The sequence below is a fragment of the Thamnophis sirtalis genome, unplaced genomic scaffold (genome assembly GCF_051295495.1).
Source record: "Thamnophis sirtalis isolate CommonGarterSnake01/CBP01778 unplaced genomic scaffold, rThaSir2_p1.2 scaffold_3, whole genome shotgun sequence".
NCBI classification, from domain to species: Eukaryota; Metazoa; Chordata; class Lepidosauria; order Squamata; family Natricidae; genus Thamnophis; species Thamnophis sirtalis.
Window position 1 is genome coordinate 152345331 of NW_028261383.1, and position 17529 is coordinate 152362859.

Sequence of the window (17529 nt, forward strand, 5' to 3'; positions counted from 1 at the left end):
GGGGGCAGCCAATGGAAGCTGAAACAGTTTGGAGCCTGGGGATGGCTTAGCTCTGTAACTCTGAGTCTGTGCTGAACTCTCAACTAGTCTGCTGATCTGAACTGAAACTGTTCTTTCCTCTGCCTGTGTTTGCTTATACTTACTTCCATGTTGGAAAACCTGATTTTGGTATTGTATATTTATTTCATGTGTTACATTATATATAAAGAGAAGTTAATGAATCCTGCTGAATCAGTTACCTGTCTGTGCTTTCTGGATGTGATTGCTGCAACAAACCCTGATAGGTTATGGGCCCAGAACATACAGAAAGACTAAGGTGACCAGACGTCCCGATTTCAGCAGGATGGTTACGCTTTATAACAATTTATCCCGTGTCCCGGGCCGTTTTTAAAAAGTCCTGATTTTCTGGCTTCATGTTGAAAGCCCAGTGGATTTGCTTAAGAAATCCTAACCGGGGCAAGACAAAAGACACCCTGTCTAATCCTTCTCTGTCTCTGTCTCAGTACTTTCATTGAAGATATTAAAATGTTAAAGCAACAAAACGGACCCCCCTGCGCCCCTTTTACTCACTTTTATAAGAAAAAATGACCAAGTACCATAGAGCTCCAGGAAACACTTGGCTAGAGAGGGAAGCAACTGTTACTTCCTGGATTTTCCGGAGGGGAGGCGCACGGAGGTTGGAGGTCTGCTCCAAAATGATGGCAAAGTTTCTTTGAAAAATATTTCCCTGACTAATTTCACCATTTCAATTTGCTCAATTCTTTGTATTAACATCTACACCATTCTGGGTTGACTTGTAGTGCAAGTGAGCTGGATTTTTTTCTTTTATTTTTTTAATGTATTTTAAAATAATATTTTATTTATTGTGCATAGGATTTTTTTAAAATTCTGTGTGGATTCTTTTTTTAAATTGTCTTAGATTAGTTAGACCATTATTGGAGGCAAATTGTTCCACTGGTTAACTGTTCGAATTGTCAGGAACTTTCTTTTTAGTTGTAGGCTGCTTCTTTCTTTGATATGTTTCCACCCATTGCTTCTTGTCCTGCCCTCAGGTACTTTGGAGAATAGCTCGACTTCTTCTTCTTTGTGGCAACCCCTGAGATATTGGAACACTGCTATCATGTCTCCCCTAGTCCTTCTTTTCATTAAACCAGACATACCCAATTCCAGCAACCGTTCTTTATATGTTTTAGCCTCCAGTCCTCTAATCATCTATGTTGCTCTTCTCTACACTCTTTCTAGAGTCTCAAAATCTTTTTTATATCATAGTGACCAAAACTGGATGCAGTATTCCAAGTGTGGCTTTACCAAGGCATTATAAAGTGGTATTAACCCTTCACATGATCTTGATTCTATCCCTATGTTAATGAAACCTAGAATTGTGTTGGCTTTTTTGGCAGCTGCTGCTGCACACTGCTGGCTCACATTTAAGTGATTGTCCACTAGGACTCCAAGAGCCTTCTCGCAGTTATTACTATTGAGTCAGGTACCACCTATACCCGTGATGGCGAACCTTTGGAAGGCGGAGCCATTTCTGAGGGCACATGAGGTGTTGCCCTGTCATTTCCAGCATGTATGCACCCGCTGGCAAGCTGCTTTTCGGCCTTGATTTTTAGCCATTTTTCACCCTCTGGGGCTTTAAAACACTTCCCTGGCAAATGCAGAAGTCAGTTCCCAAACTTTCAGTTTGTGTGTTGGGCCACTTTTTGCCCTCCCCAGGCTTCAGGAGGCTTCCCTGAATGACTTCTGGGTTGCCCATTGGGCCTTTTTTCTCCCTCTGGAGGCTTGAAATTGAATGACATTGGCTTCCCTGTATAAGTGCCTAGCTTCCCATCAAATACCTCAGCGTTGTGAGAGTTGTGTTGGAGAACACACAAACCAACATACAGAGACATTGCAGTTTAAATAGGCTTTTACTTTCGTGGAAATAGAGGTATCAGAGTCCATCAAACAGTCCAAGTCATACACGAATAAGACAGTCAGTCATCAACGTCTTTCAGTTAAGGGATAATCCAAATAACATAGTCCAATAACATATAATCAGCTCGGCATTCAAAGTTTGCTAACAGTTGCAAAACTTACCATAGCTCACGGCACTTCTAGATCAGCCCAGCATCTAACAAACAGAGAGAGAGCTAACAGTCATTCTGGCTTCCTCTTATGGCAAAACAACAACCAATCACATTATACAGTATGCTTTAAAGAAACAAGTATAGCATTGTTACATGATTTATATATTCCAACCCAACCGTTAGAATTATATTCCTAACAAGGCTTTTAAGCTGGGAGCCATGGGCTAGCTTGGAATTTCACTGGCTGAATTATGGTGGTCTGTGAAGCTCTGCATACACAGATGAGGTGGCTCTTCTGATTGCACCACTGATAGACCGCTCACTTAAATCGACAATCAGTTCGGGAATGATTTCCCCCACAGCTGATGCAGTACTCAGAATGTTGTTTCAGTCTGGTTTTCCACGTTTTCTTTGTCATTTCCTTTAAACGGTTCACCTCCTCCAATTCCTCAGTGTCTGACTCATTTTCCACATCATTTTGGTGCATTTCAGCACTAGGATTGGGAACTACCCTCATGTTGTTCTGTTGGCTCTGACTATTCTGAATGACGGCTAGTGATTTTGCAGACATCTTGGCCACCCTCATCCAGCACTGACTGAAACATTAGTTCAGGCTTGGCTAGCAGCCTACATTGCAATTTTAAATCTTTAACCACCACAGACTAGGTGATCTAATAGGATATCGTCCAAGTCTTTGAATTCACAGTGCAGGGCAAAGGATCTCAAAACTGCCATGTAATGATTAATTAATTTCCCTTCAGCCTGATTCCTTCTATAAAAATCATGATGGTGAGCTTTTTAGAAGGAGTTGAGGCATAGTGGCTTTTTAATTTGGACTTAAGGGTTTCCTAAGACACTGTGTGAATAGATGTGGACGCTTTCAGTGCTCGAGCAGTTTCAAACATCTCAGCGCCGCACACCGTTAAGAAATAAGCACATTTGCGTTTGGCAAAAATTTCTGAAAAATCATGTGCTCGGAGAAAACATTCAAATCTTTCAATATATGATTGCCATGTTTCTGAATTTGGACTGGAGGGAGTGAATGCCATGAGAGTAACCATCTCTGTCACCCCCAACTGAATCTGAGGTAACCGTCTTTCCCTCAGTCAGTAAATCAATAGCTCAGCAATCCGCTGGCCTGTTATGTAGATATTTAACTGGCCAATCACTAATATCCAATCCTCGTCGCCACTTTGTTGTGTTTAACCTTAGGTGCGGGGACTTAATGACTTAGACGAGGCATGGTTAAATGTAACTTCTTTATTGAGTAACAGAGAACCATTAACCGCAATAGTTAAAGCATAACATGAACAACCGGTTCACGCTCAACAGCGCCTTTAAATATGCCGCTGTCAACCAACCAACCAATCAGAGGCAGGCATTACTCCCGCCAAGGCATTCTGCTACTTTAGACTTGGCTCTTATAAAGGGAGTAGTTGCTCTGATGAAACACTAGATACATCCAAGGAATACAGAGAACTCCATATATATATATATATATATATTGGCAACAATATATAAATAGTATAGTATTAATTTCTATTGTATTTCTTAGTTTGCATCTAAGCCCTAGAGTTCCTGGGTAATCTCCCATCAAAAACTAAATCAAGTTCAACCCTGCTTAGCTTTGGGAGATCAGCTGAGGTCAGATGGGTGTTTCCGCTTTGCAAAATTGCAGTGTAACAGCCTTGTCTACTAATAAGAGCCATTTCATTTCAGGATGAGATTGTCAATATCTCACAGATATTGAAACTTATACAAGATTTTATTTTTACAGATTTAACAATTATTTAAATCGGAGGTCCATCAGTATTATCTGGGATGTCAGCAAATGCATATTTTTGCAAAGATTTGTGCTAGGGCAGGCGTCCCCAACCTTTTGGGCACCTGTTCCATGGAGAGGTTTTTTTCCGCAGATTGGAGGGAGTGCGGTTTCCCATGCTCCCTGCATCCTGCGGGTAGAGCTTCCCTTGTTTATATGGACCGGTTTCTGAAATGCCACAGACCGGAGCCAGTCCACAGACCAGGGGTTGGGGACCCCTGCGCTAAGGTATATCTACCAAGACATATTGGATCTCTGTTCTAAGAAATAACTGAATAAATGCTGCATGCCGACTGCCCTGAGTATTCTTTGAAATAACTTTTAAAACATAATTTGGGAGAGACCTACAGGATGCACATTGTTTTTCAGGGGAAATATAACTTCCTGTTGCTATGATAATGCAAACGGTGCAACACAGGTGGCGTTTAGTTAGGTGTAAAATCTAACCGATCTAATTGTTCCTGACTGACTTCAAAATGCTAAACAGAGTCATGCCTAGACAGTATTTGGGCAGGAGACTGTAGTTCAACTGGGAAGTAAAAACAAGTCAAGAACTCAGTGACAAACTACTTCTTTACCATATATGACTGTTGCAGAGGTGGGATGTTGCCAGTTCGGCCAGCAGTGACCCAGGCCTGACATGCCCCCGAACCGGTTCCCTCACTGCCCTTTGGGTGCTGCCATTTTGAATGTTAATGACAGTGCATGCACAGTTTACTGTAAATTGTTCTGAGCATGCACGCAGAAGAATTTACATTGAACAGTGCACGCATGCATTGTGCACGGGTTGCAAACCAGCAGTAACGCCAGCAGAAATTACAAGTAGTCCTCAACTTATGACTACAACTGAACCCAAAATGTATGTTGTTAAGAAATTAGTTAAGAGAGTTTTGGCCCATTTTATGACCTTTCTTGCCATCTTTGTTAAGGGAATCACTGCAGTTGTTAAGATAGTAATATGGTTGTTAAGTGAATCTGGCTTTCCTATTGACTTTGTTTGTCAGAAGGTCGCAAAAGGTGATTGCATGACCACGAGACACTGCAGCCGTCATAAATGTGAGTCAGTTTTCAAGCAGCCGAATGTAAATCACGTGACCACTGGGATGCTGCAACAGTCATAAGCATGAAAAATGGTCATAAGTCACTTTTTTCAGTCCCATTGTAACTTTGAATGGTTACTAAACGAAGTGTTGTGAGTTGAGGACTACCTGTATTGATAGGGTCATCTGAAAAGTTTCCCAGAACTCTGCTGTCCTCAAGTGACTTCCTGCTTAAATAGATACTGTAAAAGAGAAGCCTATATGGACAATTCGTAAATTATCCTTTTCTTGGAAACACATTAATAGAGATAGTAGTATGAGGTTTAGCTAAGAGTTTAGCTCGCTTGTTTGAATTATGTTTTTGCTATTTCCCAAGCTTGGTGCTGTACAAAACAGAAGTTTCAAAAGAAAAGGAAAAGAGGCAGCTAGTAATCAATGCATCAAGGCCCATTAAAAGTTGCTGCTGCTACTATAGGTTTAGCAAACCACAATTGGGACTCACGATTACATTTCTAAATTAAGCATGGCATGACTGCAGCCTATAATTTTCCTTCTGCCTTTTCTATTACTTCTGCTTGTCAGAATCAATGTTGCAAAGCAAATTGCAAGCATGACTGTGGTAATAAATGCACACTGGTTGCAAAGCACTGAATAGTGATCATGGAAGCATCAATTGTAAATGTGTTAAATGCTCATAAAACTATTCACAACATTACACAAAATGGTCTTTAAATGAGGCAATTGGTAAGTGGGGACTACCTATAAATGTTTCTCATGGTATTTGCAGTTTTCTTCTACATATAGGGTGGTTGAATAAATAAAATTTACTTTGAATTGTGTGCAGCGGTGTTCATTCTCCAGAAGAATGCCTAAAACTGATATTACAGACCAACATCATGATGAAAGCAGGATTATTTCAGCTGTGTTTTAAAAATGTAATATGGGGAATTAATATTGTACATGGTGATTTTAGCAAGATTATGATATACAAAAGCTTGGAAAAGCAATGAAATGTCCACAGTGCAAAATAGAAATGAGAAACAGAGATTATAAAACTAGCTGAAGCTTGCCAAAGCTTCATAGTTCATATGATTCTTATGGTTTTTATAATTCATGATTGCCTAAGTTTTTATCATTCTGAGAATTGGTTCTTTATTGGTTTCCATTCCAGCTTGACAAAAGAAACACCTACCAGGCACCAAGAGACAAATTGTGATTTTAGGAATCATTGACCTTCTCTCTAAAAGGCTTCATTTCATTCCTCTTCACTCTCACAATATGTTTTCTACAATCATTGCTTATTCCCCAGTTAAATACTACACATACCGGTACTTGAAAATTGGTTCATTGAAAATGTGAGCGTGCGTACAAGCATGCTTCACACGCCTTCCGCACTTGCACGCAACACCTAAAACAAGGTGTTTCCGATGAGGAAGGCTTCTTGTACACATGTTAGGTCAGCCATGGTTAGTAGAACAGGTGAAGCACGCTAATCAGCTGAGCTGTAGGGCGGGTTAAGCAAGCAGGAAAGTGAGCTATCTAGGACCAGATAGTGGCAGGTGGGTGGGGCCAGTTGGTGCTCAGAACTACCGGTTCAGCCGAACCAGTCCAAACTGGCAGCAGCCAAACACTGGGTGGGAGATGAAGAGAGTGCCTGAATTGTACTATTTCTTATTACTGGGATCTGTCACTTACTTTTCCAGACAGACACAGACCAACACGCAAACCCCTTCTGTGGGTTTAAAAGAAATGTTAATGTTTAATTGTGTTTCATTCATTGGTTTGGATGGGAAGAAGTTTTGGGTTGGCTATGGAAGTGGGTGTGGGTGTGGGTGTCTGGCTGGCTGGCTGACTGGCTGGCTAGCTAGCTGGAAAGGTAGGTTTCAGCATGCTGCTGGATTACTTTAAAATGATTCCCAACTCCCCCCCCCCCCTTCTATTTTTTCTTTCTTTCTGGTTTTCTTGTCATCAGAGTTCAGCTGCTGCGACGTAAATCAGATTCTAGTAGCCAAGCTACTGGGTCGAGCATGCAAGTAAGCACACACACACACACACACACACACACACACACACCCTTTTGGAGCTGCGACTGCTTTCCTGCCAATCTCCTCCACCCCGTTTTTAACCTGCTCTTGAGTTATTATGATAAGAACACATACACCCTTTTTTTCTCCACTCCCCTGCCCACTTCTCAAAAGCAATTTCCTTCCTTCCTTCCCCTTCCCCTTCCCCTTCCCCTCCTTCTCCTTCTCTTCCTCCACTGGTACAATGTCAAAGGATCGTAGAAATGCTCAGCACAACCTGAGTGTAACACTGAGAAGATCTGAGCAATATTTGACAGATGCTTTGCATAATCCTCAGAACAGCCTGCAAAGGTTTCCATGATGTTTTCTTATTTAGAAGAGGTACGTCTCCTGAAATAAGATGGTCAGGCAGTTGTCAGTGGATGGAATAAGTATGTTTTGTCGCCTCTCAGGCACAAGAAACCAAGGCCATACCATAGTTGATGAAATGGACTTTTTAAATTGCTGCAATGCCTATGTGCAAGGTTCTCACTAGACTGATTTCATTCTCTTTGGAAGAGTCAGGTAGGACTTCAGGGACTCTGGGGGAGATAAGGGCTGCACTCCTTTTGCTGTGCAAGAACTCTAAATTCAGGCCTCTCTTCACCTCCCCTCACTTCAGCTAAAGATTCTACCATGCCACCCTTATTATCAGTAGGTAGCCTTAATAGACACAGTAGGTCAGCAACTAAGATGCTGAGCTTGTCAATCAGAAAGGTCGCCAGTTTGGTGGTTCGAATCTCTATTGCTACGTAATGGAGTGAGGTCCCTTTACCTGTCCCAGCTTCTGCCAACCTAGCAGTTCGAAAGCATGTAAAAAATACAAGTAGAAAAATAGGAACCACTTTTGGTGGGAAGGTAACAGCGTTCCATGCACCTTCGGCATCTAGTCATGCCGGCCACATGACCATGGAGATGTCTTCGGACAGCGCTGGCTCTTTGGCTTTGAAATGGAGATGAGCACCGCCCCCTAGAGTTGGGAACGACTAGCACATATATGCGAGGGGAACCTTTATCTTTTAGCCTTTAATATGTCTTCCATCTGTGCTTGGTCAGATTCACTCCTTTATTTCCTCAAAAGGTGCTCTAGATACCTCTTAGGTGACCTTGATGACACAGGCCTTAATGACCCTTTAAAAGAATGCAAATGACCAGCTGTCTACAAGGAGTGTAAATCCTTCCATTCCCCACCATCCAGTCAGAGCTGAAGAAGCTTCTTGGATGAGAAGCGAAACATCTTCGAAGAAAAACGAGAAAGTCCAGTTGCCTCTTGAAAAAAGCACCTTTGAGACAACCATGACCTGGATGACTGAGAATCTCAATAGATACCACTTATGCTATTTCGTCTCCTATAGTCTTTCTGAAAACGAGTGGCCCCTCTGGGATTCACATAGCATAGGTGTGCCCCAATCCAAAGCTATTTGCTCATTCCAAGCAGCAACTAAAGCCTCAGCTATCTCTTATTCACATGTTACTAATCTAACCAGTGCAGTGATTCACTTAACAACTGTGGCAAGAAAGGCTGTAAAATGGGGCAAAATTCACTTAACAACTGTCTCACTTAACAACAAAAATATTGGGCTCAATTGCAGTCACAAGTGGAGGGCTGCCTGTATTCGACATATTTAAACTACTGTCATGGGGTTTGCTAAAAGTCTTGATGTGGTTTGTTCTACTTTCATAATTATAAACTGAAGCGTTTTGAGGCTTTTCAGTGTATTTTTTAATTCTTTTTTAACAATTATCTTCTCTTGCAGCCATTCTCATTATCAGGCTACCAGAATGTAAACCAGTGGTGGGATTCAGCCAGTTTGCACCACTTCGGGAGAACTGGTTGTTAACTTTATGAGTGGTTTGGTAAACCGGTTGTTGGAAGAAATCATGAGGGCAGAGAACCTGTTGTTAAATTATTTGAATCCCACCACTGATGTAAACATACACAAATACACATATGTAGAAATCCACGGGCAGTACATGTGTATAAGGGAAGACGCTAGTAAGTTATTTGTTATTTTTGCGAAGGAAGGATAAAAGGATATTCATTAATCCATGGAGCATTAGAAGTTCAGAGGCAGAATATCAATGATTGACTAGGCTTAAAAGAGAAACTTCCAACAATGATTACGGTAGCTAGCATTCTCTGTCCTTGGCTAGTTTGGATGAAGAAAGTGGCAACGATAATTGCATGAAGATATTCTCAGCTTGGTCTGGAAGCACTCTTACAGTGGGCAAAGACTGGTACCGGCATACTTTTAACTGCATGGGTTTGCCAAAGGTGCAGTTGGAACTTCTATTCATAGGCTTCCTTCCTCCCAACTTTTCTACCCCGTCCCATTTACAGAGCCTGAGCGGGTTTAGGCCAAGATCGAGTCAGCACAAAATCTGTGATGAAAGTGGGCAAGTAAGAGAGAGGAATGAAGATCCACCGAGAATCCCATCCAGCAGAATAGCGTGTACGGGGGTATTGGGATATCAAAGCGTGCTCTATACAGTCAGTCACCAGGTAGAGGTCTTTGCAGCAACGAGTTGCAAGATTGTCTTTGACCCCCTTGTAAACTGTTGAAAGAGAGAGACAGAGGGCACAAGGGGAAGGGAAAGAAAGGAAGTCAGTATGGAGATGTGGGGTCAAAATACCAGAGAGAATATAAATAAACAAAAGAGCCTCCTCATTATTACATGAACGAATGAGACAGTGATAGCTTTTAAATTTAAGGACAGCTTTCTCTGATTCTCAGAAGATTCTAAGCAGAGATAGGCTTCAAAAATTTCGGCAACGGGTTCTCTGCCTGGTTGCTGGGTGGGTGTGGCCATGGTGGGCATGGCCTAGTCGGCCTCCTGCACCACGGCAGGTGGGGGCTTTCCTCGAACTTCTGGGAGGGTGAAAACTTCCTCCCCTGGGCTTTGGAGGCCCTCCAGAGGCCGGAAATGGGCCCGTTGCTGGCCTTCCAGGAGGCCCGTTTCCCCCCTCCGTGAGCCTCCGCACAGGCCCTGCACTTACCTCTCATCCAAAACAGGTCACCTGGAAACTCCTGGGAGGGGAAGGGCAAGGTGGAAGGGGTGGGGTGGGCGGGGCCAGCCATGGGTGGGATTTGGAGGTTCTCAAACCGGCCATATTATTAGCTACAGGTTCTCCTGAACCTGGGCAAACTCATAGCAGCCCATCCCTGATTCTAAGATGGGAAAAGTGAGTCTCTCCCCAGAGTTATTTCAAAAACCAAAGCACGGGTAAACTCCAGGAGCTCTGTTATTACAGCTCAGCATGGAAAAGCAGAATTGTGTTTTAGAAGAGGGCTTTCAGACCAGGAGAAAAGTCCAGTCTATAAATGGTCTAATTGATACCTTGAGTCAAGGCTTAGGACACCAAGAAATTCAAAGTTGTTCTTAGCTGACTCTCCCAGGCCACTTTACTTCCTCATCTAATAGCCCAGAAGAATTTTACTCACTGCATGACTTTATAAAGCATCTGGAATTTAAGGCCGTTTTTAAAAATCCCCTCCAGATTTCAACTTGTTCATTCACTTTGGCCACCATGATGGCTGAGGTTTCTGTCCAGATCTGAATGAACATGGCCCCTGATTGGTAGATTCCCATGCTTCTTCCCCCACATGCACACCTATATCAGGAACCTCAGTGCCAATTGCTTTCCATGCTGTGGACAAGACAGTTATTTTCATAACCGGAGAGAAAAAAGGACAATCTTAGATCAGAGGTGCTAATACAGCTGAGGACTGACACCCAACCAAGCGGTCCAAAAAATGGACTTCAATGCATGTGACAAAAGCGTGGCCTTCAATCACCCGTATGATGGATACCACTGAAGCTGAGCAACAGCCCCTCCCAACTTCTGACTCCCAGTAAGATTCCCACAATTAGCCTGCAAACCACGTAAAGACTCACATGCATCGAAGTAAGCCTGGCCATAGCTTTCTTTGATTTGCTCTGGGACTTTCATCCATTGCTGCTCCAGGACATCAAGATTTTTTTGGGTATCAGTCATGGATGTGCGGAAATAGCCTGGCTCGATTATGGCTATTTTCACCCCAATTGAATGCATCTCACGCCTAGAAAAAAAATATCAATTCAGAGTCACTACCTGGGAGTGCTGCTTCTTCTTGATCTGATCATTTTCAATCTGGTGAGAAAATACCATTTCTACATCAATCCTGCCATGGAAATGCTCCCTTTGCCATTTAAGCAATACCCATCTTTTATTTCCCTTGATCATTAATGAACACTAATAAATTATTGCTCTCTGCATGGGATTTCATGGCAGAGATTCTTCTATTTCAGCATGCATGTACGGAACTAAAGGCACCTACTATACCAGCGATGGCAAAACTTTTAGGCATCGAGTGCCCAAAGGGCACATGCGTGCCCAAACTGCAAGGTGCGGGTGCATGCATGTCTGTGCTCTGCGCCTGCACGTGGTCCCAGTGCATGTGTGGCAGAGACCCAAAGACCAGATGGCCAGTGGGAGGTGTGTGCACATGCATTGCAACAGACCTGGGGTGATGGCGCATGTGCCCACACAGAGAGGGCTCTGTGTACCATCTCTGGCATGTGTGCTATAGGTTTGCCACCACTGTACTATACCACTGTACCTTTCTCAGCCTTGCCTATGTTACAGATTTATTATAGTGATGATAACTGGGTGCTACTATATATGCCAGTTTAAGTTCCTGGAGGAAAGGTGAATTATATGTTCAAAAGATGAGGAAATAAATACACTAACTGTATCAGAGGTGGGTTCCTACCGGTTTAGACTGGTTCGGCTGAACCTGTAGTAATTTGGTGGCCTGGGTTGCTGGAACTGGCAGTGACCCAGGCCTGCCATGCCCCCAAATTGGTTCTCTCAGCGGCACCATAGGCAGCGCCATCTTGTTTTTGCCTTCTGCGCATGTGCAGAGCAATTTTTGTTGCACTTGCATGCGTGGGCGCACAGCACATCCCTGAGAGAACCAGCAATAGCGGCAGCCGAAACCCACCCCTGAACTGTATTGCTAAACTTTTCTTTTCAAACCAGATTGATTTTGAGAAGATAAACTATTTTCCTCAACAGTTTAATAATTTGGCCCATTTTCCTAAATCAGATATAATAGACAATCCTAGCAAAGCCCTTGATTGGGTCCCACTTTCCTCCTCATCTATCTGGGCAAGGAACGTGGAAAAATTTACTCCTCAGAGATCTGCTCAAATCTGCTGTTTGAAGCAACATGAGATTACCTGAGACTGTCAGAGAAAGCCTCCACTCCATACTTTGAGATAGAGTAGCCACCTCCCATGGTACTCAGTCGACCCATGATGCTGGACATGTTGACCACTCTTCCCCTGGCCTTCTTCACCAAGGGCAACATATGCAGTGTCACATCAATCAGCCCAATTAGATTGACATTCAGCACTTTCATATAATCCTCTTTGGTCAGCCATTCATTGGGGCCGAAAGGGTACACAAGTCCGGCATTATTTACCAAGCCCCAGAGTCCTGCAAAGAAAAGAGAGCAAGTATGTAAAAGTTTACACATGAAAGAGACTGAAAATGTGGCCCTGGCTGAGTAGAGTTTGGGATGGGGAAGATAATCAATATAAAAGTAAATTTATTTTTCCTCTTCACGTCAATATCTTTAACTTAACTGGGAGTCCTCAAAAAATCTTCTATGTGTGTTTCTTAGCCTAAGGGGAAACTTCCTTGAATAACATTAAATTAAGAGCCAAGACACATTGAAAGAATGTTTTAATCAGCACTAGCTACATAATCCCATGATCTAGGATTAAATATATCAAAAAAAAATATCATAAGGAAATCTTCCTAATCATAAACCTTCTGAGATATTTCATCTCATAAAGAGAATTTCCTAATCAATTTATAATCCACTCCAGAAGATTGAGAAGCCTGTTTACCGTACCTTTGTTCCCCACACATTCTTTCACCCATACAGTCGCTGCCTCAATGCTCTCGGTACTGGTGACATCCAGCAGGGTGGTTTTCAAACGATTCGATGTGAGTCTCTCCAGTTGCTGTGCTCCCGTTTGGGTGAGACAAGCAGCCAACACCCGCAGGCCCTGAGCATCCAGTTGCCTGGCCAGCTGGTTTCCAAAACCAGAATCACAGCCAGTGATGAATACATATTTCTCTCTCAGGTTATCTACCTGCTGTCTTTCTCGATAGGACCGTATCACAAAGTACAGCAAAACTGCCAACGCCAGGTAGAACCACATGCCTGCTGTGTATTAAAACAAATCAAAATTTTAAAGTCTTTGGGTTTCCTGTTTCGTTTCGTTTTTAAACCAATTTTCCTGGTCTTTCTCCTTCTATCTGCTGTCCTTCTGATGTTAATGGGCAGCAATGTGCTCCCATGAGAACTGGTATGAAGCATCCAATTCACAGGTTAATGATTAATGAAATGATGTTTGCTATAGCTGCTTTGAAGTTCATTGAACCTTCCCTTTAGCAAATAACCTCCTCAGCAGTGTGGCCAATTCTGTCTATGTAACTTCACCTGGAATAAACTAGCACAGTTGAAATATTACTAGAGGTGAAAGGTGCTTTTGAGACAACTATGACTTTGATGGCTGAAAATTTCCACAGACATACTAGAGGTGGATTTTCAGCGTGACCCCACAAAAGCACGCACGACAAAAGTGCGCCGACAAAACCACGTCACTAAAACCGTAATGTCATCAACGTGCCAACAACAGCGCGGTGCCAACAGCGCAGCGACAGAGGGGCGCTTTACAACAGCACGTCGACAGAAAGCCAATTTAAGTTAAGGTAAGGGTTAGGTTTAGGGTTAGTTTTAGGGTTAGATTGAGGGTTAGGGTTAGGGTTAGGGTTAGGGTTAGGGTTAGGGTTAGGGTTAGGGTTAGGGTTAGGGTTAGCGTTAGCGTTAGCGTTAGCGTTAGCGTTAGCGTTAGCGTTAGCGTTAGCGTTAGCGTTAGCGTTAGCGTTACGTTTAGGGTTAGGGTTAGCGTTACATTTAGGGTTAGGGTTAGGATTAGGTTTAGTTTTACAACGCGCTTCTGTCGCCGCGCTGTTGTCGGCGCAATTCAGCGCTCATTCATCAGAGCGCTTTAGAACTCGCAGGTTTGTCACCGCGGTTTAGTCGGGCGTGGTTTTGTCGTTCGCCTTTTTGTCAGTGAACCGATTTTCACTGCTCTCCTGCTACAAATGAACTATCATTCCATGTCAAGAAATTTGGTATTTTTGTACAGTCCTCAATCTACAATTGGTTATTTAGCAACTGTTTGAAGTTATGAGGGACCTCCCTGGGATTAGTTCTGATCCAGTTCTAAAGTTCCAACAGCTGCCCCCTCCCTCACATGTCAGGCACTTTTCCACTAGTCCACATTTACAACCATTTGTAGCATCCTGCAATCACTCGACTTGTTTTATGCTATTTTTGCCGAAAACCATTTTTTATTTCTCTTTTTTGGTAAAACCGAGCCTTAGCAAACAATTGGTCCACTTAACGATTGCCACAGTGGTGGCTTAATGATTACTGCAAAAAAGGTCATAAAATTGTATCAGTCAGTCAAGTGGGTGAACTACTTTATAACTATCACAACCTATGACTGTACTGGGCATGCTCCATTACAGTTGTAAGTCAGAATTAACTTTAGATGTGTAGATCTCACTATTATCCATTGCATAATATACACTGAAAGTGTGTGGTGTCTGACTTGAGTGCTCTGCACTGGTTGCCAGTTGCTTAGTGGGCACAATTAAATGTGTTGCATTGAGTTTTAAAGCTTTAAATCAGGGGTGTCAAACACAAGGCCCACGGGCCGGATCCAGCCCATGATGTGGTCAGATCCAACCCATGGGGCCATCCTGCAAAATGTAAGGGGGTGGCCAGCATTGCTTTAGCCTGGACTACCCGCATCACTTTAGCCCGGTCTACCCAATGCGAAGAGGAAACATGCCAGCAGTTTGGGGAATGGAGTCAAGCTGGCCCATCCAGTCAGCCACACCCAGTTAATGGAGTCAAGATGGCCACCCACCCCCAATAACTACCCCCTTGCCCGCCCCCCCCCCAAGGTCAACCACAGCCCTGATGCAGCCCTCAATGAAATTGAGTTTGACGCCCCTGCCTTAAATGGTTTGGGGTCTGACTACCTAAAGGACTACCTGCCTGATATCAACCTGGCTGTTTAGCTCAGCAGAAACAGAACTCTACACTGTCAGGGTTTTGCCACTCTGGCATGTGGGAGTTTCTCTGAAGTTGTTCCCAAGTCATGGAAGGCACTTCCTCAAGAACTGTTTGACCAGCACTTTCTCAAAAATTAGAAGGTCCACAAATGGGCATCTACTGTATGTCACTAGTTTTCCCCATTAAATGAGTTCATTATTTGTTTTATTGATATATTTAATCTATTTTTTTTACTTTTTATATTGTGTTTGTATTGAAATTTAGGGGGGGGGGAGTGTCTTGAGTGCTTGTAGAGCAGAAAGTGACAATTTATACTTTGGAATTTGTACCCTTAGTAAAGATACATTAAGTCACCCTTTTTATAATTAGTTTGTCCCCGATCATTAAAAAGGTGCGCATACTGGCTGTTAAGCAGTTAAGGTTACTTAAGTACATCAATAGTCAATTTCACAATTCATTCTTTCCAGTTTCATAATCCCCTACCATTTCAAGGTGGATAGAAATTTGCCAGTTTGGTTTTCCCCGAGGCTTCCTTGTAGCTCTGAAACTCCAGTTTTGACAGAAAGCCTCAAACAATCTTCCACCAGACTTTGAACCTTTCCTAATTGCCAAGTCATCTTTGAACTGGCAAAACAACATAATGGCATAAGATTTGCTGATCCCTATCCAGCTTTTATTTGAAGTCACTGCAATCCTTCCACTTCTCTCCAAGGCAATAGGGGGCAATGCTCAGCAACTTTTACACAGCTTGAAGCTTCTTTTAGATCAGTGGTTCCCAATGTGGGGCCCACGCCCCACAGGGGGGCAATTTGATTTTCAATGGGGGAAAGTTGAACCGTGTTTAAACCAAGTTAATGGTCTTTTAGGCTTCCTCCACATGAGTAGAGTTCACTTTTTGAGTAAAGTAAGAATTATATATAACGGGGAGGGCATCAGGATTTTAGAGATACTTAGGTGGGGCATGGCCAAAAAAAGGTTGGGAACAACTGATTTAGATGGTGTTAGCATAAAAGTGAAAACATTACTTTAGTAGGTGTCTGACATTCAATTGTCATCATTGTTTATTTTGGTCTTTGCCCAACACAATCTACATTCAATACTACAATTAAAATCATCCCATTGACAACAGTACTCTAATCTACATATTTTAAAAAGTTAACATTTTTTTAAATTAGTTTTTATACAGGTTTTTTACAAAGCAAAAACAATACTGATTTAAAAAATAAAGTAAAGAAAAAGTGATTACTAGAAAAGAAATGAATGAAAAGACATGAAAGAAAAAAAGATATAAAGGAGTGGCTTCCAATCTTCTTTGCAGCAGTTACAGTGGCAATTATATTTCATTCTCTCTCTCTAAGATTAAATCATGATTTCCGTCTTTCCCTATTCTACCTTTCCAATCATCAGACCCATAAAGGTTCACTTTTTCTGTTTTCAGCAAAAAGTCCATAAAGTGTTTTTAGCCATTAAAAAATGAGTTTTCCCTAGTCATACAAATCAATTTTGCCTTCTCTACAAATTCTGTCATCTTCACCAATTATTCTTCTATTTTGGGTATTTCAGTGTCTTTCCATCTTTATGTATGTTTGCCAGTTTGCTAGTCTGCAGTTTGGCATTATGGCACCAGACTAGAAAGGTGAACATCATGAGTTCTAGTTTCGCAGTTAGCTCTGAAAGCCAGCTAAGTAACTTTGAACCAGTCACCTTCTCTCAGTCCAACTGAGAAGTTATTATCATGGGAAAAATAGGAGGAGGAAGCTATGTTGGCACCAGGATGGATGGATGAATGAATGAATGAATGAATGAATGAATGAAATAGTCTTGATGCAGTTCCATGTACAAAAACAATTGTCCTTAAGTGAAAATATTCAAGTATATATGACTTCAGCGTGCATCACTCATGGGCTGGGAATGAAATTAAAACCATGTCATGGGGATAAAAAGCTGTTATCACAGCATGTTTGGGCTGAGATTAGGGGCAAATGCCCATAGGATACAGTAAAAATCCTTTTTAAAAATCCCAGTGATTTTTTTCTATATTAGAATAGCTTAAGAAATACGATTGATGGATGTTGTTCCCACCAGCAAAAATCCATCTATCACCAGACTTTAACAAGTCCTGTCATCTTAAATTTGCTAAAGAATGAGAAACAATCTGAAGGAAGCAGCAAACTACGCTTCCATTGTAAAAGCTCCTTCACAGACGGAAAGAAAGTTCAGCTGTGCTGCAGTGTTCTTCCTTCTGGTTACATTTTTTAAATCCTCGAATAATCCATTGCTCCTTTGTATCCGAGTATTCGCTGAAGTAGAAAGTCAGAAGATTAACTCTCGGGCTAAACCCACACTTCACTATGAGACTGGGGCGGGGAGAGGAAACCACTGGAG

At 42.3% G+C, this 17529-nt stretch overlaps 1 protein-coding gene across 1 annotated transcript; it reads right to left on the bottom strand.

Moving 5' to 3' along the window:
- Positions 1-8696: 8696 nt before the first annotated feature.
- Positions 8697-13348, bottom strand: LOC106545328 (17-beta-hydroxysteroid dehydrogenase type 6). The gene is made up of 4 exons (XM_014061849.2): positions 12901-13348; positions 12221-12479; positions 10895-11058; positions 8697-9553 (listed from the first exon to the last, which is right to left on the bottom strand). The coding sequence occupies exons 1-4, from the start codon at positions 13211-13213 to the stop codon at positions 9333-9335; spliced, it is 957 nt and encodes a 318-aa protein (XP_013917324.1). The 5' UTR covers positions 13214-13348; the 3' UTR covers positions 8697-9332.
- Between the last annotated feature and the right edge of the window lie 4181 nt (positions 13349-17529).